Here is a 25,478-nt window from a genome sequence, read left to right on the forward strand (position 1 = left end):
GGTGACGTCGCGCGCGCGGTGACGTCACGCGCGCCTCGCGTGTGCGACGTGGCCTTCCCCCGCCGCGCGGCTGCCTGTAACGGTCAGCGGGGACCAACGGTAACGGCCGCGCCCCCCCGGGACGGGGACGGGAACGGGAACGGGGAACGGGGAACGGGAACGGGGAACGGGGAACGGGAACGGGGAACGGGAACGGGCCCGTGGTGGGGCTGAGGCCAGTGTAGCCCTTAAAGCCGTGGCGGGGGAAGGCGGCGGCGGGGGTTAAGATACATACATACATATATATATACATATATATATATATATGTGTATATATATATATATACACACACACACATATATATATGTGTATATATATATATACACATGTATATATATGTGTATATATGTGTGTGTGTGTATATATGTATTTTATATATATATAAAAAAATCTGTGCACAGTGCGACTGTCTTTTCAAACTCTGATTATATTATACTGGAATATGAGATTTGAAATAACCTGAGGATTTTCTTTTTTTTTTTTAACAAACCTTTTAAAAATTCTTTTATGAAATCCTCTGCAAATCTTGCGTTTTACTATTCCTTACGCTTCCGTAGAGCCGCCTCTCTCTCGTTATGTGTGGCACTGCTGATTCCCAGTCTGTTTTGTCTTCGCAGGAAGCCATGGATCAAGTGATGCAGTTTGTGGAGCCCAGCCGCCAGTTTGTGAAGGACTCCATACGGCTGGTGAAGAGGTGCACCAAGCCCGACAGGAAAGGTAGAGCTCCTCGTAGAGCAGCGCCCGCTGCTCGCCGCTGCCCCGGGGGGTTCCTTTACGTCTCTGTTTCTCTGCTTCCCATGGGAAAGTTAAACTTGGGCAGTTCTCCCATTTTTAATGCATTTATAGGTCTGGGTGTAATCAAATGTTGAGAATTTCCTTTGATATTCTCTATGGTTGTGGAAAAWGTTTTTTTGGGTTGGTACATGTGTTGGAGGTTGTTTTCGAGATCAATGAATGTGGACAAAAGTTATGGAATATCTTTTTCATAAATTGTTACAGACTGTGGGTGTTTGTAGTTCAGTCTTCTTAATAAAAAAAAATCAGCTGTGTTTTGAAGAAAGCAGCATTTTTTTTTCCCCCTCTCAGCATCTTCTCTCTCCTCTGAGCAAGTCTATTTGTTTCTCAACCTTGATGTGCCCTGCACTTAAACTTCCTTCTGCATTAACCATTTTGTATGGGGAGGTCCTGCCCCGGTCTCCTGCGTGCCCCGCGCTGGCTTCCTCACTGAGCGCTCTTTGGGTTTGCTCCTGCAGAGTTCCAGAAGATTGCGATGGCAACAGCAATAGGCTTTGCGATAATGGGATTTATTGGCTTCTTTGTCAAATTGATCCATATCCCAATTAACAACATTATTGTGTAAGTAAATAGCAAGTTTCAGTTTCACCATGTTTTACACTGGCTTTTATCATTCCWGTTCAAAGCAAAGGTTTTCAGATCCCTACTGGATCCGGTATCTGTGGATTTCGCACTGCATTGTAATATGACATTCATTACTCGATAAATATTCAAAGAACTCGATTAATAAGTAGGACATTAATTTCAGGTTAGTTACTTAGCATGCTGCACAATATTGGACCCCTGTAGTTTTCCAGTCTCTCCATGAACATCGGCTTCAAAACTGAGTATCAAATATTCTGTGCTCTGTTACTGAGTCTATGTTATGCACAGAACAGCTGCCTTTGGATCTTGCATCCTCCTGCTGTTTCTAATCTATAATTTGGGTTTCCAAAATACACACAGGGAGGGTAACACAGAAAACTCCGTGTGTTGGAAGAAGGCAATGCACAAAACAAAACTTGTATTGTTTCAGTTAATAAAATAGACATAGCTGATGCCTTTTTTGTGTGTTACATATAACAGCATTCTGTAAAATAACTTTAAGAATCACAGACTGTTCAGTGGATTGGCAGCCACAGTACAGACATTTTAACAGTCTTGATGAAAACTGCTCAACTTCTTCAGAGCAGGTGTAGTAGCTTTTATAATACTACATTAGGCAAAATACTGTGCTGTGCCCATAAAACTCAGCTGACCTGTGCCTGCAAGATCCTTACCCTCCAAGCAGGAGAGACGAGCTTTAATCGTCCTAGTGTTAYCCTATCTGAGCAAAGCAGTGTTGGGGGCTAAACTAGACTTAAAACGGGATTAAAAACCACTTTGTTAATTGAAATTGATTACTCTGTTCTCTCAACAGTGGCGGCTGAACAATCATCAGGAATTCTGGGATGCTTGCTCCAAAAACTTCACAACTTTGTAACTTGTTTACTGTTATTAAACAGCTCAGTTTGGGATTTCAAACATTCTTGAGATTTTTCTCTGTTTTCAAGCTTACATCTGTCTACATTAGACTCTTTAGCAATAGAGTCTTCCTTGTTCCTTATTTTGGTTGTGCAGGAGTCGCTCAGGCCGAAAGGATCTGTGAAGTCCTGAGTCCAGCCTTCTGCTCAAACCTGGCTCAGGGCTCRGGCCAGGCCGTCTAGGGCTTTGTCAGGTACTGAAACCCTCCAGGGACGGAGACTGCGCCGGTTCTCTGAGCAGCCTAGTTCAGGGCTTAATTTTCCTCTTAGTAAACAGCACTGTTCCAGTAAACGTAGGAAGCAAGAAAACAGTGTTACCTTAAATGTCCAAGGCGTAAGTGAAAAACCTATCAACTGGAATTCTTACCTTCATCTATAGAATCACCAACAATACCCCAAACTTATGTCTGCATTTGGAAGTTACTTTGCACTGTGTTACAGCACTTGAGATAAAAAAACCCAACAACAGATGATGCAAAAAAAATCCCCCAAACCTTTCCCTCAAAACAGGAACCGGCAACTCTGATTCCTATTTTGAATTAAGGAAAAGAATAAGAAATCTACTTTGTTACTAAAACTTCCAGCTTAAATGTAACTTATTTTTTCAGAGATATTAAACAGCCTTTCAGATAAGCAACAAACTTCAGACTGTTGGGTGGGGCATATCCAAAACCCATCAGTGAGAGGGTACCTGTGTAAGACCACYGCGCTGTTAGTTATTAAATTATTTAGAAATGGAGACTATCAAAACTGGTATATGCTAGCACTTCTTTTCCTCTCCAAAAGGAGGTTAGCAAGCTCACCTCACTCCAAAAATTAATGTAATTTTTCAGTAATTGTAGTAATAATTAGGTATTACACTTGTACTTTTATTGCAGACCTTTAACAGTACTCGGTACTRGGAGATGCTTGATACTGGCATTGCAACAGAGCTGGAGCTTCTTCAGTGCACCAGCTTCCTTTTATAAGTAGAAAGGTTAAATTATTAGTCCTCTGGGAAATCTTCAGCAACACGTGTATATATCATATGAAGCAGAACAGGAAAATGAGATTAACTGTGCTTACATTATCAACTTTTTGTGGAAACACTTTACTGTGCAAAAGCAGGAAAAAAAAAGCTCAGTGCTGCAACGAAGTACTTTGTGAAAATAATCAGTACTGACCCACCTAGCAGCAGTAGTTTTCCTTTTACACCCATTCTTACCTGTTTGTCATCATACTGGCTGACAGCAYGAGTGGTTTTTTTGAGTGGACAGTATGAGGTACCAGAATCAGGTCACTGTAGCTAAACTTGATTTGATCTCAACTGACTTTTATTTCAGGCTTTTTTTCCATTCACTCCATAAAATCAGTRCATGATTCTTTCCCTTGGGACGGTTCTGCTGTCTAGGTCCAGTGCATTTTTGCAGCAATTTGAAGGCAGTCAGGTAAGAAAAGGCAGCTGTAGCTCGTCTTACTCCTTGATAGCCATTGTCCACAGCAAAGGCTTGTCCGTCTCGACCGTTACCATCCCAGAGCGGTCGTAGGTGTTGGAAGTACTGACGAGCGTTCCAAACTTCAGCACGTGGTTTGCTGTGAGAAATGAGAGAGGAGAGACTTGGTGCTCTTGAAACAAATACAGTTATCAGCATTTGTCTGTTGTAAAGATTGCCTCCCCTCCTCAAGGAAAGAATAGAGCAGCTGACCAAGTTACCCCAGATAAACAACATCTAAGATAGTGATTTTAGATACTTGTTGGAAAGCTTCTAGAAAACTTTATCCGATGACCTCTGGAGGGAATAAATTAATAGTTAATCCCCAAGTTAGCATTTGCGTTGGCAGCAGATTATTAAAAATCATATTGTTGAATGCTCCCCAGAGTTTCACATCTTACTGTAAGTTTGTATTTCGTTTGCATCAGCCAAAGCAGGGCTGCTGGAGAGGGCATCGCGGGGAGGTGAGGCAGAGGATCTTGCTACAACTGCTAACGCTGTTTTCACTTTGGCTTGTAGTAGCAAGGATATAACCTCTTAAGATGTGAACAGTTCTGGAGCAAAGGCCAGGAACTGAAAGTGGCAGCATTTAGCAGCTTTCCTTTCAGAGTGATGTGGACTCGCYCCTTCTTGTCCTGTGTGTGCTCAGGTACTACGTGTCCACAATCAGGTACGTGTCCACAAGCAGAGGAAACAGAGCAGTGTTCTCCTAGCAAGTAGCTACTGTCAGCTCCAGGAGAGGACTGCATCACACAGCAATGTAACTGTAACTTGGAGTCATCCCTGAAGTTTTATCTGGCATTTCCTTCCTTTTGAAGGGAGAGAGAGACTCATGTAAACTTGTGGGCCATCCCATGGACATTCTAAAGCTCCGTGKTGTTCTTTGCTTGTACAAAGGTTTAGTGTAAGAACTCCAAGAGTTCTTTAAGTCTCTAAGGCAAGCCAAATGACAGGTCATATTAGCTGATGGCACTGAGGGCTACACTTCATGACGGATACAAGGAAAGCTGCAGCTGGGCAGAAGTGTCTAGGTAGAGCAGCAAGTGTGTCTGAAGGTCTGTCAGGACTGTCCAACTGCCCTTTAAAACTGGAGAGAGGCTCCTCTGGATCTGCTAGTAAACGGCCCAGCGCCAATGGAGATCCAGAGAGACTTGTATCAATTAAAGCTTGATTTGGGAACATGCAAGAGAAGAGTATTTCAATTGTGGAGTTGAACATGGGCCAATTATCTTGTGTATTTAGTATAATGCCTGTTGTGCTGTCCACCAGGGTGTGTAAATGGCAGAGCGGGGACTGATTCTGCCATGCTGTATGGCTTGAAAACGAGCAGAGCCTGACAGAAGGCAGGACAGACAAGGGGGCTCAGGGCCTGCTCTGCCAAATCTGCACTTGCAGCTAATTATTCCCCCTCCCGCTCCAGTTATTGGCCTGAAACAAATAAAAGGGGAAAAAGAAAAGGCTTAATCAGCTATCTGTATGTGCTTGAAATGAGAGGATAATGACTAAATTTCACTACTGCTTTACAATCCTTGAAGCAATTTAGGATTCCTGCTATTTGAATATTTTGGCCTTTTTTTTTTTTGGCGTAACTGCAATGCAGTGCAGAAGTTTAGAAGGAAAAAAATAAAGTATGAGATCAATTATGTGCCTAAAATAGCTAGGTTTGTGAGCTAGGTTTTACTGGGATGATTTTGGACCTAGCATGGTAAGTAGCTGGGTTTCTGGGCAAATGAGCTTTAGCTTTTGCCCTTCTGGACAGGACAGCAGAGGTGGTTCTGACTTTGTCTCACCTGAAGCTGAGGCCCAGGGAATCTGGATTTCACAGCTCACTGGTAAGTTACTTACTAAAATGGGGAACACAGGGAAAAAGTTCCCTGCGTAAAAATATTCCCAAAATATGACTGTATTAAGTTCTGTGATCAATTCGCAAACACATTTCAAGTAACTTTGAAGCAGTTAATTACTTTAAATGGTATAATGTATGCACTGACACMCACTTAAAATAACCATTTTTGGCTACCCATTTTGGGATGCTGTGTGTTAAAGCTGTAGCAGAAAAAAAAAGTCCTGAAGTCTGTGGATTAAAGTCTGTCTTTCTTGTGTAAGCCCGCACATTTAGGAACATTTATTGCTTTGTGCTTATGGYTCTCAGAATAATTAATCCCAACTGCTTCACCTTTGCATATGAGACAAGGGCAACAGATAAAAACAACAGAGCAGCTTAGTGAAACAAAAGCTAGAAGTACACCTTTGCATGCAGAATTAAGTAAAAACTTCACATTTTTTTTTTCAATATTAAAAATTCTTGCCCGCTAGATGGAGCCTTTTCTCTTTCTCAGCCAGGTTCTGTTCTGCACGAGGAACAGCCCTTGAAACGCTCAAGGGAAAATGACAAAAACTAGAGAACAATATTGCTGGTTCCCACAGCTCARTTTGGACAAACCCAAATTATTTGCTTTCACAAGCCGCCCCCGTTTGCGCTAGCATAATTAAAGAGGCACACCTGCAATGCAATCCGTGCACAGGAATTAATTTGGAAAAGGAAGTTTAAGCTGGTAATGCCAAGAAAGGMAGGTGCCTATTTCCTGCTTCCAGGAAAACTTCTTACCGTGTCGTGCAGCGGGACCCARTGGCTGCAAGGCCAAAGGAGGGGGAAGTCACCGAGCTTCCCACCTCAGCCCCTCCTTTTCTTTTTGTCTTTCAGACTAATTTAAGTCCTAGCAGCAGCTTGACCCTTAGAAAAATTACTCCCTAAGCTTATTCTCCTTGTTGTTAAGATTATTTTGCTATGAAATATAGCCCAACGAAAGCAATCTTTCTATGTTAGTCATTAATGGTTACAGTTTGGCTGGCTACAAGAAATGATTTTAATAAAGGATTTCAGACGGTGATATATTTTCATTCTAATCTGGAAAAGACCCCAGTAAAATTGTTCTCGACTTCTAAAGTAATTAAATTGTTTTGGATAAAACAGAAGCGATTTWTTTGAAAATGACAAGCTCTTCCCACTTCCAACTGTGTTACTTTGTTGTTTTTAAGCTAAAATTTCGCTTAGGGCATTGGTTTGGAACTATGTTTACTGATAATAAACCGCTCATGAAAAAAATATACTACCCAGCTCTTCCACTGTAGCTCCACTATTTTTCATTACTCTTTATCTGTAAAGTCAGCATGTCTTAGTGCTGAGTCTAGGTGGCCAGGCCTCCCCAGAAAACAGCAGGGGGTTACAGGTGGGGTTTTATTTATTTATCAGGTCTGAAACTGCAACTAAAAATAGTCTTTTGAAGTCTTCCTGACTCTGGATTTATRAACATGGACAGGGCTTATTTTGATGCTGTTGTGGAGGAACCTCTTTAGCAGTTTTCACTTCATGTAGCATGGGTGGTTGAATCCAGCAAAATTTCAAAGGTTGGAAGTAATTTAGAGAAGGGCTACTTGATGAGTTTTCAAAAAGAGCATAATCACAAAGATCAATATATTTACAGATACATTTCTCAGCTATTTCTTTTGTTGAGCAAACTACCTGTCAAAGGAGATCTTATTAACCCCGGGGCAGCCCTCTWCCGCTGTGTCATTGCAGTTCCCTCGACGCTTGCATGTTTTTTGCTTATTGATTTATTTATTTACTTTCCATACATGGCATTCTGAGGACATATGGAAATGTGGTTCTCRGAGGCAAGGATTTTGAAAGCTGGCAATTCTCACGGTTGCCAGAACAAAGTCTGGAAATGTGAACCAAATGCACCGTGTAGGTAATCAAGCCATGCATTAAGCAGCCAAAACCACTGCCAACAACGAGAACGAAAGTGAAAATTTATTTTGAAAGCCCTTTTCCTATTTATACCTCTGCCACGTGTGGGAGTTTTATATTCTAGTTGACAGGGCTGAAAATTAGATCTAAGCTTTGCTGTGATATTTGCTGCTGCTGACTTGTTTTCTCTTGTGCCACGGCCTTTCAGACTAGAAACAGTAAATAGCATGGGCCCTATTTTTATTTAATTAGAACTATATTAGTACTTATTGTTAGGTGCTATAAAACACTCTCAATATCAGGTGACTCCTCTTTATATCTCCAATTCTTGCTTTATTTTCTGGTAGGCTCATAAACATTATTCCTATGACTTCACTACACTATTTAAGATATTTAAATATAATGCTCATAGAAAAGAGCTTACATTAAGATCTAACACAAAGCTCGTAAGCTGCACTCAAGGAAGACTTGAGAGCGGCCCAGTCTGATCTATACAGAGGAGAAGCTTCCTTTTATAGTATCCTATATAGTAAGAGGAAATAACAACATTAATTGAAGTGGTTAATTGAAAAATCTGGCCCTTAACACTAGTTTCTACATTTGTACCACAAGGAAACAAAACAAAACAAAACAAAAAAGGACAGCAGAGATGCCTTAAACTGCAGTATCTAGTGGCTGGGGTGGAAAGGGCTGAGGTGGGACAAGTCCTTCCTTACCAAGGGGCAGACGTGATGAAGAAAGCGAATCGGGCGGGCGATGCCTTGGGAACACTCCCGCCTGGGGTCTCCATTCAGAAACCTCACGGTGTTGCCTTCCAAGCTGCACAAAATGAGACGCTTTTGGCAACCCCTTCAGTTCAGCAGCACAGCACAAGGGCTCCTACCGACGGGACCCTCACCCGCAGACCAGGGTCTTGCTGTGACCGGGTGCCCCGAGGACAAACCCGTCCTGGCCACAAGCAGAGGGGGCCCTGTGCTGCCATCCGTGCCGTTTCTCACACTCCCGGCAGTGTCTCCTATCTCCAGTATTCCCTAAGACATGCAAAGTCACACCTTGCCGGTTTCCCTCAAGGAACAGAAACAGGGACAAGAGTATCTGAGCAGATCGCCACCGCTGGCACGGGTATTTGCAATATCAAAATAATTAATTAAAAGCTGTATTGTAATGAATGTAAGCCTCTTTCCCTCTAGGCAAACAGTGCATCAAAATGATAGAAAATTAAGATCAATAAGCTGAAACACTAAGTTATAGTGAAATATTGAATTACCATTTGGTATCTTATTACCAGTTTATCTGGGGAGGTTTTCCCTGAAGTTCTGTGTTAGGAGCAAAAATCTGCATTTAAATGGGGATATATTAGTAATGCATGAGCTAGTACTTTGCAGGTCACCGTGTGTGCAGAGCAGCAGCATTAATTTTGCTATTTAAAAATAAAAACCAAATAGTTTATAGCCTGATTTGCCTTTCATTCCTCCTAGTTTCAAGCTTGTGATTAGATTTCAGCGGTATTAATCTTGATTTACACTGACGTACGGAAAGGAAAAATTGGGTCCTGATCTCTCCTGCAGTGGGAACGGCAAGACAGGAAGTCACAAATGACTGCAATTTAGCATAAACCACGCACTATTTCCATCCTCACACATCCAGCAAGTCCTGCAAACACTCGCTCAGCCTTGCGGGAGCGCGGCGGCCGCTCCGCCACGCTCGATCCCCGCGGGCCAAGCGGGGATTCAAGCAGGCACAGGCTGCGCTCGGCAGTTTCTACGACTGCTGTAACTTCTTTTGGTAAGTTTGGTAAAAGCTCAGTAGTTTTTACGGCTGTTGTAGCTTTTGGTAAGCGGTTTCGTAGCACAGATGCCCCGTCATAGGCGCAGATTTGTACGGCTGGGCCCAGCCTGGCAGGGCTTGGCCTGGAGGGGGCAGCAGCCTGGCCCGACGCTGTTCCCAGCAGCAAAGCGGCTTCATCTTCTCTGGAGACCTTCCCAACCCGCCTGGATGCCGCCCTGTGCCCCGGGTGTCCCTGCTGGAGCAGGGGTTGGGCTGGATGATCCCTAGGGGTCCCTTCCAACCTCAGCCAGTCTCGGATTCTGTCATCTCGGGAGCGCTCAGAAGGAGCGTTCGGGAAGCAAAGCACTCAGCTCTGCTCACATACGTTCTCTCTCTTTATGAGTGAAATTAATAGTTAGTTAGCAGAATTGTATGTGCTCCTCTCAGTAAAAACCACCCATTCTGGGTGAACCTTGAGGAAYTGCTTCAGTGTTTCTCTTTAAAATCGCTTTCGCCTGTTTACTTAGTTACAGGGGCCCAGGAAGTCTGATATAAAAAGCATATGTCCTATTCTCACTAGTGTCTCTTCACTCTAGGCATGACAAAGCTGTACAAACACTACAATAGCAGCAGTGAGTTACCAAAAATGTACCTATACGGAAAGTTAGAGAACAGGCTGGTTGGCAGGCTGCTTTGCTAAGCTTAAGGCAAAGCCAGTCTAAGAAGAAACAAGGCAAAGCCAGTCTAAGTAAGAAACAGAGGTATTTACTTCATTCCTGAGACTTCCAGTAGGCTTATATGATAATGTTTGTCAAACTTGCTATAACTCTAAGGAGCCGACAGATGTGACTAACCATTAGCAGCAGCGCAAAATAACTTGTGGCTATTTTGGTGCTTCTCCAGTTTTACTGCAAGATAAAAACACGKCCCTTATAAGAGGAGGGGCAGGAGCGCTGCTGAGGGGCATCAGCTCGGGGAGTTTTCCCAAGTCTAAAGTTATCCACAGGACATGTCTCCATCGCCCTGTTGCACTGCCATGCCTCCAAGGCATTACTTAGTCACACTAAACTAAGCCTGGGAATCCAGTGTAACAGTGAAAACCGAGATTAGCTAAAAACAATAGTGCTTGGTCTTGGCGCTTAGTTGCAAAGCTCTGCTTCGACATGATAGTGAAGAACCTAAAAATCCTTGCTGGTTGGAAGTTGYTGCCCTGCCAGCTGATATGATGCATCCAGTAGTGGAGTTTACTGAGTTTGCTAGAGGAAGATACCTGAGCGGTCTCTGCAAACAGCCACGTGCCACGCTGCAGAAAGGAAAGGTGAATGTCCCTCTGCATTCCTGGTGATGGGGACAGGGAAGAGAAGCAGGGGAAGGAGGAGGGACCATCTGTCACTGATCCAGTTCTGAGGGCTGATAGATCACGTCCACAAACTCTTAATGCTTAGAACAGCTTGGCACCAGGAAAGCTCCTGACGCCACAAATGCACCACTGAGCTTGACCAACATCTTGTCCCTGGCTGCAATCCATCTCCAGCGTGCAAATAAAGTAACACAAAACCCACTCCATCAGAGAAACCAATCCATGCAGCGGTGCGTTTTTAACTGGTCCAATTAGTTAACCAGAACACATAGCTCATTGTTTTTCTCTTCTGTTCTCTGGAATCTGGAGAAATGATGGCACATTTAGATCCATAAATTCACAAGAGGAGGCAAGAAGAGAGGATTTTAAAGCACATACAATGCAAGTCTCCCCGTTCCTGCACGGTACTGTTTGTTCCCATCGTCTGTGGGGATAAGGTGCTTACTCCTGTAGCATTCGGAGTGCAGTGTGCAGGTGCAGGGTATTGATTTGTTCAGTTCACACCTGCAGAGCTCGCGTCAGGAGGTGGCCTTGCTCCTACAAGAGCAGGAGAGCAGCAGGGCCACGACCACAGCGCCGGTCTCAGCCCAGCAGCCTCCTGCCACGGCATCCCAAGTGTCCCCATGCAGCGTCCCGTCCAGCCCGCCGTGGGCTTGAGCACCGCTCCGTGTCCTCCCGCCGCGCGGGGGCCGGGATTTGCCTACGGGAGCCCGTCCCGAGCGGCTGCCTCCCTCGGCAGCTCTGCAGGAGGAAGTGMAGCAGGGCAGCTCCCCAGCCCGTCACGGCCGCCAGCGTTCGCTCAGCTCCACAGACACAGCCCTCTTCTGGCGCACAAGTGGCTCTGCCACTTGGCCTGAGTGCCAAAATTAAATGAAATTAAATTTGTCAGAGCTCTGTAAAGGCTCTGTTCTTACTCCAGCTCCTGGAGCACTCTGGAGGGGCAGGAAGCAAAGCAGCACAGCAGCACTTGGCCTGAACTGGAACTTGTGGCAACGCACGGGTGACTTCCAAGCTCTGGAAGGAGTCCAACGCTGCAAATTGGAGCATCCCCCCYGCTCCCAGCCTCTGCCCAAACCAGTGCAGCAAACCCGTGTGCAGAATCACAGAATCACAGACTGGTTGAGGTTGGAAAGCACCTCTAGAGATGRTCKAGTCCAAYCTTCCTGCTCCAGCAGGGACACCCAGAGCATGGGGCACAGGGCTGCATCCAGGCAGGYTGGGAAGATCTCCAGAGGAGACTCCACAGCCTCCCTSGGCAGCCTGTGCCAGGGCTCTGKCACTCTCACTGTAARGTTCCTCCTCACATGGAGACGGAACTGCCTGTGTTTCAACTTGTACCCTTTTCCCCTTGTCCTGTCACTGGCCACCACTGAGAAGAGCTTGACCCCTTCCTCCCTGCATTCTCCCTTCATGAACTTAACGTCTGTCCATCAGATCCCCTCTCAGCCTTCCCTTCTCCAAGCTACGCAGGCCCAACTCACTCAGTCACGGGCAGGCCGGACTCGGGGAGGTCCCGGGGGTCCCTTTGTGCGGCTCCCACCAGCCGCAGCTCCCCCGCGCCCAGCCCTTGTGCCCCTCGCCCCACCAGGCCAGGCGCGCGCGGCCCCACGGCAAGAGCTGCCCCTCTTGGCCACCTACATGGCAAATACCTACCCTGATCAAACTGACGCCCTGACAAAGAACRTCACTACCCCAGCTTCACCAGCAAAGCACACCAGTTCCTACAAGAGCTTTATGGAAATACGATCCTGCACTTACACGGCAAAACGAATCAAACAAACCAGCGWATTCATCCTTCTGCACAAAAGGCACCATCAACAAAGCAGCTGTGTTTGTACCTAAGCCATTGCTGTGGAAGGGGGTGATTACTATTTAACCCCCCCAGGGATCTGCCCCTGGCAGCTCACAGGGTCCGCGCTCCTCCGCTTGCTCTCCCGGACAGCTGATCCGTTCGGAGCACGGGTGACTAACTAATAAACTCCGTCCTGCTCCTAACAGGGATGCAGTTCCCCGTGTCCTGACCCTTCCTGCAGCACTGCCCCTTGCACCGCGCTGGCGGGGCAGGCTCGGGGAGGCTGCCGAAACGAGACTGCTCCCACCCCTGCCACTGCTGTGTGCTACCTGCAATTTCAGATTGCCCCATTTCCTTCAGGAAAGACAACTAGACACAGATAATATCACCCTGAGGATGAGGCYGAGAGAAATTATTTCCGTTTCAAAATGTCCCTCTAGATCTGCACGTGAACAACTAAGCTTTCTGATTTTTAGGTTTATTACTTTGTCTTTTTGTTAAACAAATAAGTAATATGATTGCTAACACCCTGTATACCTCTAATGTCTATACTATTTCAATTATAAAGCCATTACTGATACTTTTAATTCTATTGCATTTATCTTCAAATTTGCAAGTGCAAAACAGTGCAAACTTGCAACATTTGCTGGCACTCATGGAGCAGCAACTACTCTATACTTGCTCAGAGGGAATTCAGCAAATTCTGTTGCAACCCCRGAGAAAGAGCATGGAACTCAGCAGTTTTTAGTTCAGACACAYTGAACTGGATTAGATAGCACTGCACGCCCTCCAAAAAACATGGAATTTTATCAAAATAGTGTAGTCTATGTCTTTGTAATCTTCCTTCTTTCTAAGCTATAAAGTCAGAAATTATTCTTTTATTTCCAATAAAAGACTGGAATACCTGCTAGGTAGCTAACACCAGCTTCTCCCACATGACCCCCATTACAGCCCGCTGGATGCTGTACTCCGGGGAGGACACGTGAGCTGCACCTGCCACGCGTGTGAGTTTGTACGTCAGTTGTTCTTGCATCTGTCTCCCTGCAGTTCACTTTTACAATCCCTTTTTGGGCCCAGCATTCAGATTTGTCGTTGMTGCTGCTGACCACACACAGCTTCTTTTCAATTTCTCTCCCTCGAATTAAAACCGTTTTAGTTAGTTTTGCAGGCAGAGCCTCATGGGTTTTCCAGCAGTGATTTCCAACACTGCTGGTCTCCGTGCGCTTCCTCCGACCTTTGCCAAGCCTTCCCTCCCCTCGCCCCTTTTGCGAGCTGGCTAGGAACTCATCCTCCACGCTCAGCAGTGCGCCCACCGCGAACCCCCAGCCCCGGGAGCATTAAGGAGTCGGTGCTTCCGAGTGCTCCCACATGGAGAAGCCGGTGCTTCCACATGCAGGGCGGCTCCACCTGCAAAGGTGCCGGTCACAGGGACTGCAGCAGCCTGCGCCGTGGCACGGCCACGCACCTCGGTGGCCTCTCAGATTCTGCCAAGTGCAGGACTGGACGTGAGCTCTTAGCTTAATGATAAACTCCTCCCCACTGCAACACAACGCGGGGAATGGGAAGGAAAGGGACTTAGAAACCCACTAGTCACATAGAAAATAAAGACTAAGCCAACCACATTGTTGTTTATCTGCTTCTGCCTTCACCAACTAATTTCCAGCAGCTGGATTTGAAAGATCATGACAGCCACGATTGATAAGTATGGAAATTTATCCTCAAACAGCTTCTTCTTCAGGCTATAGTGAGTTCCCATGAAGTAAATCTGATTTATAGCCTGGAGTAGTCCTTATCTTACCTGAAATTACTGTCATCTGCACACATTCATCATTCCTCGCTAACTATTATCGTTTAAGGGTTGTTGTAGGAGACGCTTTCAGATCAATAGCTAAGAAAATCACTTCTCTGGATTTGAGTTTGCCTTCAAAATCAAACTTACTGAGTATTACTGGATCTTATTTGACATCCTGGCTATTTGGTATATTCAGCATTTCTACTCTTTCTTGTTTTGCAACCACATCACAAAATACACAACAACCAGTACTTCACAGATATTAACTACTTGACCTTTTGAAGCCATCACATACATTCTTTTTATCATGCAAAGAGGGAAAAAAATATCAGAAGCAAAATTTTCTCAGAAGAAAAGCAAATTTTACCCCAAGTCACTTTCAAACCATTTCTGTCAGTTCTATAAACAATGATAGCAGCCTAATTCTTTCTTTCTCTGCCCAGATCTTTCCTAAAAGTATCTGAAGGAAATAAAAATCATGCTGTAAAAGCTGTTTTGATGAACCCACCATCTTCAACAAACTAATACAATGTTTTAGAGGTGTGGCAGGGGTGTTAAAGAAGGAGGTAGGAAGAGCTAGGAGAGATGCAAGTATGAAGGAAGAATCACAGGTGCCTATTTTGATTCTACACTTATTTTGACTAGGCAAGATGGCTTAAAATTGAARCAATCCCAAAGCCATCATTTTGTATTTTCAAATACAAAATTAATACAGAATACAAAATATAAATTAAGCACAGAGCATTCCCAAATTACATCCCTTCCTTTGCTGAGGTGGAGTTTCATACCAATAGCTTCAAAAAATCTCCTGCACAGTGGACTGAAAAATGGTTGTACCTATCACCAGTGCTCCCAGCAAAATGTCATGTAGACATAAACCTTTCATTTGAATTCTCCAACATTCTCCTTAATGTTTTACAACAGCCAAATGAAAAACCTCTTATGTCTCTCTTTATGTGCACTTATGAAACAAGCAGATATGCCCAACAATATATTTCGTAAAGATCTCGTGTAAAGATGAGGCCTGGGATACTGCAATCAGAGCAGATACTTTCCACAGTTCACCAGACGTAGAAGAGTCAAAGCAAGCCAGACCTACAACTCTGCTTCACCTCTTCAAAAACGTGGAGACACGCACATATTCCTCCTAATATCCAAACTTTAGGACTATCCATACAAAATACGTGGTGCTATGAAAAAGATTTAAGGCCCATTTATACATATATACCTTCTGGAATCGAGAGMTGTCTCACGCGAGCTTCACACACCACATCAGGTAACCCAGTGCTTGGCGACCACTGAACAGGGGGATCTCTCTCGTAACTGAAGGCATGATCAAGCAGGAACACGTGTGCCCGGTGTGGAACAGGCAGCGTTGGGACTAGAGAATGAGCAGGAAAAAACAGCACATTTTTCAGGAAAAGCTGGAGAACCTACGCGAGGTCAGCGCAGAATTGAGGCAGGCGAGCCCTGCAGTGAGGAGGGATGGTCAGGATGCGCTAAGAGGAATGCTGTATTATGTGCAAGGGTGAAAACTGGATGTTGCATAAATTTTAAAGCACAGGGGCTCATTTATGGGTATAAAGCAGGAAAGAGAGTAATAAAGCCTCAAGCCTAAAAGCTGCGAGCAAAAGAATTAGTTATATGGCTTTCAACGTCACAGGCGGCCAGACGGATAAATCTCCACATGCTGCTTTGCAAGAGAACTCATAAATAGTCACAGGATGCCTGGGCAAAGCACGGACCTTTAAACAAGGCCAAAATGCCCCAGGAAGCCATTTCTCAAACGCACTTGTAGCCATAAGGGGCGGCTTGACAAAGTCACCCACACCCCAGTGATAGTCAGGAGATGCTGGACACGACGCAAAGCCAAGTCCTGCACCTTGCAGAGGCGACGATGGACAGTATCACGGATGCAGCGCAATGAGCCGTCTCCCTGCTCCCTGCTGGGATGAATGGAGCGGCTGGGAGGCTGTCCCTGGAGCGGCTGGAATGGAGGGGCTGGGAGGCTGTCCCCTGTCCAAGGACAGGACAACACAGAACSGTGTCCCTGGCGGGCACGAGCCGGGCCCCGTGGCACAGGTCCCTGCGCGAGGCGCAGCCGCAGCAGCTCCGCTCCTGTCCATCCTCTTTCCTTAGCTCCTCCAGCCGCCGGGAATGCGGCTTCAGAGCTGGCTGCCCAGATGGAGGAAGCTGCTCTGCGTGTCACAGATGATGCAAAGTGCCGCGACACTGACCGGCAGCCAGAGGCAGCGGGAGCGGAGAGGAATCAGCGGGAAGCCAAGGTACAGCGGGAAGGAATATAAGGGAGAAAACGGGAGGGGAAGATTCCTCACTTCCACAACACATGCACAGCGGCAAAGGTGAGAGGTGTCGTCTACTGTAAGAATAACCACTATTACAATCAGTTGGCACAAGTTACGGTGTTATAAATAGCAATGCATTGATTACTGGGCTTTTTTTTTCCTTCAAAAGAACCTTCCCCAAGTGGAAARTAATAAGGTTAGGAGTCCGCCAGCCCACTCCCCTTTCGCGGTGCACACACAGGTAGTGTAATGAGAACAYGGGCCCCGGGGCCTCGTCCTATCTACCCTTCCCTTGGTAGGGTACTGAAGGCAAGCCAGAACTGGCCTGCCTGCTTCTCATCCCTTCTTGCCTTGAGCAGCAGGGCCGACTGTAATTTTTATTGAACGATGCAATTACATTGCCATACGCGGGACCAAAGTGTGCTGCTGCTTTGGGATAACCTTATTTCAGGGCTGAAAGCAGAAGGAAAACTCAGTAATTGAATCCATGAGCCCTTCTTGGGAAGCCCTTCCTTTATTGGGAAAGGATTTCCTTTTATTAGAAAAGCCCTTCCTTTTCCAATAAAAGGAAAYACCTGGAGAAACTTCCCTCTGTCACAAAGATGACAAATACAAGACTTGGAGTCTCTCACTTTTTTCCCTTTAGGAGATGGTGTGTGCCCAGGAGAGAAAGCCCATTTTCATATATATCCAGCAAATTGTTAGGTTCTAGACTGCCAGCATGGAAAGCTGAAGTACTGAAAAGAATAATGGAAAATAATACAACATGAAGACATGAGTAGCAAAACTAAAGATACTAAAATACACCAAAGGGGAAAGAGCTTATTTGAACAGATCCCAACTGGCTTATTCTTCGCGGATTAAATTCTGAGGTTTTACCAAGTGCTATTATCAGACAAGAGGCCACAGCTCTGTTTGATGTAGCATTAACTCGGCAGCATTTTGAGGAGTACTGCTTGGAACTGGGGTCTAAAACACCCAACCCTCTGCTCACCACCTCTTCATGGCTAATGGGTAATTCAACACGTGCCCCTTGCAGCGATCCTGGAACTCACAGCTTTCACACTTCACAGGAGGGTTTATGCCAGGGTCATCTTCGCAAAAGCTCTGCAAGGCAAGACACAGGTCAAACTCTGAACTCGCTTTCTGCTTTGAAAACACCTAGCAGATCTCACGGTCATTCCTTCAGGATTTCTGCTTCAAACAGGACAAGTCTTCAGGCCATTTGAATACATTCATTATCATGTTCAGGGACAGCTGCAATTCCAAGACACAGATGCTCACCTTTAGGGTAAATTCATGCCTAGTTTGGGCCTTGTCTAGTCGGGTTAGTTGGCAATTCATTCTGGCAGGCTACCGTTCGGGGAAGTGCTTAAGCACGTGCTTAAGCTAAAGCCATCCAGATGTGTCACCTGTCTTACATGAACCTCAGTACCTGGCCTCTGTTTTCCTGCATCCAAGTTCCACGTATTTTTCCTTAGCCATATAACAAGAGAGAGGAATTAGTAACCTCTCACAACAGCCAGACCCACCGAAGCCTTTAAAGAGCATTTAAAAAGCAAGCAAAACAAAACAAAGCTCGGGAAAGCCTTTCCCCTTCTAATGAATCTCTCTGTTTATAACCCTATGTCGATAATGACATGGCATGAAGATTCCTCTCCGTTCTCCAGAGAGCAGTTTTGCTTGCAAGCCTCGTGGTAATTTTTCTTGCCTCGAGGTGAAATGTTGAGGACTTCCTTCACTCGGCTATGCCTCCTCCGAGCCAGACCCCCTTCACATTCTGGCATGCACACCACACTCAACAACCCGGGCTAAGAAAGATCTCGGGTTCAAAAACGAGTTTGGGGAACATCCCTTCTGCATGACTCTCTGGGAAATGGCACGTGCAGGATTTATCCCCCTCCGTCTCTCAGGTCAGTGCCTCTTTCTCACCCCCCAACACCCAAGCTAGAAATGAACGCTTGGCAATACCTCCCATGAAGTGATCTTGACATTCTGACGGCTGCAATTTATCAGCATAAATCACTGCACTTCGCAGCAAGCTGCCTATCATAAGAAAACAGCGTGTGCCCTAAATTACCTGCTGCCTTCTTCAATAACTACCCCAGTTTTTAAGACCTGGATCTCTGCTGATAAAGAACACCTCGGTGCATACAAAGAAGCAACAAACCCCTGAGTTTCCTGCACATCACTGGAAACATCCAYACACTGCTCTACTGATCTTCAGATTAGGGTCATTTTTCTCTTGAGATGTGGCAAAAGATAATTTGAAGAGCAAATGGWGGAAGAAAACCGAGAGAGGAGCCTGCTCAGTACTAAGCAAGCCTGCCTCCTTCCCTTTTGGTTTAATCCAAAAAAGAATCTAATAACCAAGCCACAGATGGTGCTTTGGGAACACCAAGCTGCCATCACGTGTTCTAAAGCTGCACTGCTCTAACCCTGCACTGCTTCCTGCTTCTCCTGATCACAGCCCGTTTGGTCAGATCCAGCATCATCACTCACCTGCCCGAGGGCTCCTGATATCCTAACTCAACCTCCCTTAAATTTCTCTGATTTCTCTAGGAATCAAAACGTGGAATGAGATGGCAAACAGACTTCAACCTTTCTTCTTTTTCTTCTGTGGAGATGCAGTTTCTAGGTTGCTGCAGCTGCAAAAGCCTCTCCCTCATTTCCCAGCCCCTCTGAGTCTCAGCATGTTCCTAGACCTTCATTCCTGCATTTTATGTCCTTTTGCTTCAGGACCTTTAAAGAAAAACATGCCTGAAAGTATTTTCTGCACAGTGGGATCTGGTCTCACATTCTTTAGTACTGGTGCCAGTCCCAATTTTAATATTATTTCTTCCCAGCTGGACYGTCTGAGATTTGTGACTGGTAGCAGCATGGGCAATGCCCACCACTGGGTTGAGAGGCACGTTTCTCCATCTACCCAGCGGAAATCAGGCACTGAAATCAAGGGGATATGATCAAGAATGAAGCAGTTCCTGCTTTTGCTCATTACATGACAGTCACTCATCTTTGGAGGACCCATCAGGCTTGGTTCCTGCTCTTCCACTATGTGTTATTCACTCTGCTGCTGAGGGGCCAACACAACAGTGGGGAACAAGAGCACACTGTACTTCACCAATCCTAGCTGAGCTGAACTGCCTATTTTTACAGGCATAATTTAAAGCAGCCCCAAGCTGCTGCATTTTATGCTGGCATCCAAATTGGCTCCAGGCTGGTTCAGGAACATAGGGATGGACAATTCTGTGATTTAATGACATCCCTTCTTTCCAGCTCTACGACCCTTAGGGGCACTTGCACCCCTCCACTGCAGGCCTGCAGAATTAAGCTCTTTGTAGGTATTTCTGCCTGTTCAGGGCAGTTTCAATGCACCTCCTCCTATGTAACACAGTCACACAATACTCACTGGCAATTCCAAGGTTAAAGGCTCGTGTTAGGATTTTCACTGCACATTCCTCCTTCAGTGTGTATTAGAGTGATCTCTCTTACATAGTCATCATCAAAAGTTTGTCAAGATGCACCCAACTTTCAAATGATCGGGCTCTCCATTATCAGCTAGGAAAACGTACAAAGGGCTTAGCTGCACTTGTAATTTTCAGGACAACACAGGCTGCCCTTGATTGAGAGAGAAGAAAGGTACTGATATGGGAAACAGATTAAAGTATTACCAAGTAGTCTCATACATATAATGGCAGACTGCAACACTAACCAATTCCAGTATATTCTCTAATCGTCTTTTTCAATTTCTCATTTATTCCCCAGTCTCGAGGCCCTAAATGTCATTTGTCCTGTGGGAGGCTATTACAGACCCTCATTGACATTACTGGCAGGTGTTTCGCAGTGCCGGCAGCCCGGACAGGCAATGCTCCACGGAGCCTGGTCCAGGGTATTTTAGCACGGACAACAYGGGGGTCTGCACCCCTGCGCTCCAGAACTACCCCCCAGTTTCAGAGCAGGGCTGGCCTGTTCACTGCGCTGGTTCCTGATGTTTAGATGCCACGGACCGGGATTTGCAGAATCCTCCTTCCTTTTCCAGGGCCTTGGCAGCCGTACAATTTCACGGAATCACGGYGCTCCTTGGGAGAAGCTTCATAAATGAGTGGCAAAAGACGCCCCGAGAGCACCTTGCAGAGGCAAACAGAGCAAGAGGAGAGCTGCAGAGTGACTCTCCCCGGGCTCCAAACTGGGAAGCATCCGTGTGGATGGCGGGTGCATCCCACCCGGTCTCAGGAGACAGACCCTGCCTTTACATCAGCGTCACAAAGAACCCCAAAACGGGCTGAYGTCCGTCGGTCCTGTCTTCAAGAACAACTCAGGGCAGACTCACGACCGGGAGAGCAGCAAGGTTATTGATCCTAATGCTCTGGGAGAGCCCCGCGCTGCCCCACAGGGCTGCAGCGGCCCCAGGAAGGCACCGCAGGCTCCTCTGGGCAGCGTTCCCTGAACAGACAGCTGTGAACAGAGCGGGATGCGGCGGCTTCCTGCCCCAAAGCTGCATTTTAATAACTTGGTAATTGCATAGTTTTGCAATGTGTTAGCTCTGACTTATTTTAAGAACATCCAAGGAGTGAAACAGCATCACCACCAGATTTTCTGGTACTTTAAATTTCATAATGAAGTTTGCCACAACTCAGTAATCACTGTGAATAATTCATAATAAGGGTTATAATGATGTGACATGTTTTAGGGAATCCCTGAAATTTAGGACGTTTAAGTGACAAAAAACAAAATTCAACTCAGTGGTAAATATTGGAAGAAAAATAATCAAGTTTCATAACTAAAAGAAACAGATTGTGAAGCTGGTCTGAGGGGTGGTATTGCTACCAAGCTCATGCGATTTCATCAGAGACGCTTCACTTTAAATATGAAACATAATTTTAATGAAAATGACTTTGATCCTGCAAATGCCAGGATCAAAACCACGYGCACAAGGAGCCTCACTGCACAATGTGACAAATTCTGTGTCACTGTTTGCMAGACTGGAGCTACAGTTTCCACAACATAAGAAAAAATAACTCTTCTTAACAAAAATAGGGAAATAAATCTGCTTTTGCAAGTTTGTGCTTTGTAGATGAGTATTACTATCAATATATTAGAAAATGGAAGAAGTTCCAAATGATCGGGGTCTCTTGGCCGAAAGAACTGGGAGTCAGGCACGCGCTGACCGTCCTGACAGCGTGTTGGGGTTGTTATTTTTCTGTTATCTYATCAGTCCCTTAACTGTTAAGTGCCAGTCCCCGGCCTTCCAGCTTGAAACAATTATCACTTGACTCCAGCGAAGCTAAAGCACCAACTTTTACCAAGGCTAAACGAAAAGTTAAAGCCAGATACACTGGAAATTTGAGTACTTCACACTGGTGACTACGCAAACCTTCCCGTGCGGTCTGGCAGAGAGCAAATAAAGGATCCTCCGAGGACGGCAGCCACAGGGGGGAAGACAGACTGGGGACGTAGGTGGGAGCTGAACTGCCCCGGCCTTCCCGGCCCCGCGTCTTCCCCAGGGCCACCGAGAACGTCACTCCTCTCATGTCTGCGCAGCTCCAAGCAGCAACCACAGAGCTGTATTCCCTTACAAATGGGAAGCGACAGGAAGGGAAAGCCGCTCCTGACAGGTTCTCCATCACTCTCCCACTAAGAAATGTTCATGGCTAGGGCAGCAATAGCAGCTCGTTCTAGCAGGGGCTCCTGGTGGCTCTTCAAGGCTCAACGATGCCACAGGAGCAGAGTCAAGTTTAATTTAACTTTTTTTATGGGGAGTGGGAGGGAAGGGAATGTAGCAAATGACCCTCGWCATGAAGCATTTTGTGGAGAATTGACCAGTTGGGATTAATGGCCCATGGCTCCACTTAGGCTATTAAATTTTGGCCATTCATTTGCAAGAAATGCTCTGTGCCTTGGTCATTATTACTTAAATAAAAACATATATGGTATATGCGGTCAAATCAAATTATGGTTAAAGATGTGTCAAGCACAGGTAAGGGTGTAAATTTACTGTGTTATTAAAGCTTCTCTTTTTGCCTTCAGAAGACTGCAGCTTGCCACTGGGAATGACCCTTGCTGTGTCCTTGTGAGGAGCTACCACACCATCGSAAGTTCTCAAAACAAAAGATCATCATCATTTACCTTTGTTTTTCTCTTACGCTCATGAAGGGTGGGGAATTTGCACACGTTGTTATATTACATTACATTACATTAATTGCCCTGAGCAATACACACATTCCTCCCACAAACACACATGCAGTACATCAGGTGCTGTACTAGAGCGAGCGGTGCAGCCCTTTCGGAGCGAGTTTGGGCTGGCACTATCAGGGCCACGTGCCAGGGCGGTACGTGCACCATGCACCTCATCCCCAAGACAGGCCAGCAAAGCCTTCCCACCACACTCGTGTTGCCTGCAGTTTGCTGCACCTTGCAGGGCCACTCTGCTATCAGAAGGAGCTTAACAAGGTTTTATGGAAGCTGTGGCTTGCAAGCCCGAGTCTGCAAAGCCAGGTGCTTCAGCTGCCACCACTGAGACCGTACAGTGACTGGAGAAAAACGATGAGCAATAAAATTTTAGAAGCCTCCCTAAATGACTTCAAATAAATTTCCTGCACAAGTGCCCTGAATGGAAAGGCTAACAGCCAGGTCTGGACCCAAGGCAAACRCCAGGTCCAGTATAGTTAGTATTAATACAAGCTTTTTACCAGGAGAAAGAGGCAATTTATCAGCTCAGCCCAGATGATAAGGCACCCATGTAGAGCCGGGGATGCGCATGGATATCAGACCTGAAGCCTTGAGCACTTCACACGCACAGAAGCGACGCGAGCTCACGCCTGCAGACGTGGGTTACGAGGTGGGCTGTGTCCCTGTGTGGGACCCCACGGGGAGAGCCGAGCACAGGCTGTCCTGGGGGCACAGAGACAAGGAAGGAACCAGGAGCCTCTTCCTCGCCCTGCAGCAGCCCGTGGCGATGGGAACCACCAGCACTTCCCACCTGTGGAGGACACAGAGCTGGGGAGCAACCTCTGCGCTGCCCTGCAGCCCCCGGGGCGCCCGCAAAGAGCGAAAGGGTTCGGTGTTTTCAAGCACTCACACAAAATTTCAACCTGAACATTGACACTGAAGGCTCTGAGATGCCCAAAGCAGGACAGGGCCCTGCGCAACGTGAGTGTTATGATAAAACGCACCCAGGGAAATAATAATTTACTGCCCTYACCTTTAATGGACACGTCTGACAGAAAGGAATTAAGATGCCTGCTCTGATTAACCAAAGCCGTACTCAGCTTTGCACGTAATGCAGTCACTAATTCTCATGCAGATCAATTTTATTGAGTCTCAAGAGGTTATTTCAGCTGGTACTAATGACTGAGCCAAATGTGAGGCTGGGGAAAATGAGACCCTTGGCTCAAATCTAAAAATACACTTCCCAGCAACTACCAGATTAGTGTTAACATGTAGAGGTGCCAAAAAAAAGTCTATTTTGTAAGTATACAACACTAGACAAAATTAGCCTACCCTATGAATCCAGCACATCGCAACTGAGTAGCCCAAGTTTTCTAGCTCTTCTTCTTCCATTCCACAGAACTGCCCCTTCCTCTATGTGCTGTGTTAAATCATAAAAAAAAATAAAGTAAATTGAAAAGCAAATATTAATTTCTGCCGTAAAACTGATGAGTAAATAGAGGAAATACTTCATGCTGTAACTGGTACTGCAAAAGCCAGTGAAAATGGATGTCCACCTTTGGACAGAGTAAAACCTTATAATGAAGATTAGTAATTATTATTATATCTAATTCACCAAACAGATGGTGTGTAAGAGATTACACGATGTGAAAGACAAACAGGCTTTCTTTCCCAGAAAAATACACAAGCTGGAGAAGAAAGATATATTTATATGCTGAAATTTGAGCTTGATTAGAGAAAAGGTAGGAAGACATGATTAGTGCTACTGCCATGTACCTTCTCATACATACATGAGAAACACTCAACTAAGAAACGTGTTTTCTTTTTACAGATAAAGCTAATGGTCAAAACTGGCCAGCAAGAACCCGAACATCCTCTCAGTATTCCAAAGAAACCTACCAGCTGGGAGAGGGAGAATGCAGCAGTACTTTRCATTTCCCCAGTCACTTCTGTCTTCCCTTTCTTTCCCCTTTCCAATTATTTTGGTACTTCATCAGCTCATTTCTTGCAGGCACTGTCTAAGCCATTGTCTCTAGCTGCATTTTCCACTTCTAAAACATGAATTTCTTCCTTTCCTCCTTTGTCTTTTTTAATGGAAAATGCCTTCCCAAAGCAACACGGCTCTGGGGGCAGAACGGCACCTGTGTGACCCTTGACGAGGGCAAGTGCAGTCACCTCTACTGCTCCAAGCTCCTTGCTTTCTTCCTTGCTTCCTTTTCCCCTGTTCATGAGGGCTTCGGCCCTTTTTGAGGCAGGGTTTGCAGGTAYCCTGCTCCCTCACCTTAGCTGTAGTTTTGAGACATCACAGCCACGACTGAAGAGATTTCATCAATTCAGAAATATGACAGACAGTATGTACCGCAGGTATCTACCTCATCTATGATTTTGATTTTCAAAAATACGAATCCAAACACTGCCCTAAAAGTTAGTAATCTGTGCCAGACCTAATCAGACTAGAGACAGATCCAAAGATGATTAAAAACATGGGAAGAAAAGAAGTCTTTATTTGTGGGAACTTCAGGGATTGTATCTGTAATGATTATCACMTTTCTATTTTCAGAGGGAATTTATCAAGTATCTGCAAAAACCCCAGACCATTCATCTGGGACTTAATTCTGGAACATTTTGGCCACGATACCAAGATGACTGCATGGTTGGTGAACCATATCTTTTGAGATCTAAAATTGTTCAACGTAATTTTTATTTGTGAAATGAGCCATCTTCCATGTGTAC

At 45.6% G+C, this 25,478-nt stretch overlaps 2 protein-coding genes across 3 annotated transcripts in view; one reads left to right on the top strand and one right to left on the bottom strand.

The window, feature by feature from the left end:
- The first annotated feature begins 25 nt into the window (after positions 1-25).
- Positions 26-2,283, top strand: SEC61G (Sec61 translocon gamma subunit). Its single transcript, XM_026037201.1, has 4 exons — positions 26-99; positions 658-757; positions 1,294-1,396; positions 2,235-2,283. Exons 2-4 carry the CDS (start codon positions 664-666, stop codon positions 2,242-2,244), a joined length of 207 nt encoding a protein of 68 aa, XP_025892986.1. The 5' UTR covers positions 26-99; positions 658-663; the 3' UTR covers positions 2,245-2,283.
- Positions 2,284-2,884: 601 nt separating this feature from the next.
- Positions 2,885-25,478, bottom strand: part of TPK1 (thiamin pyrophosphokinase 1) — a 268,355-nt gene continuing 245,761 nt past the window's right edge. The window contains exon 9 of one of the 2 annotated variants that reach the window (XM_026037199.1): positions 2,885-3,909. In XM_026037199.1, coding sequence (XP_025892984.1) covers positions 3,791-3,909 — 119 coding nt within the window. In that variant the 3' untranslated portion in view covers positions 2,885-3,790. The remainder of the gene's footprint in view (positions 3,910-25,478) is intronic. The other variant, XM_026037200.1, reaches the window with a different exon arrangement.

The sequence above is a fragment of the Nothoprocta perdicaria genome, unplaced genomic scaffold (genome assembly GCF_003342845.1).
Source record: "Nothoprocta perdicaria isolate Ctin4 unplaced genomic scaffold, notPer1 scaffold_192, whole genome shotgun sequence".
Taxonomy (NCBI): Eukaryota; Metazoa; Chordata; class Aves; order Tinamiformes; family Tinamidae; genus Nothoprocta; species Nothoprocta perdicaria.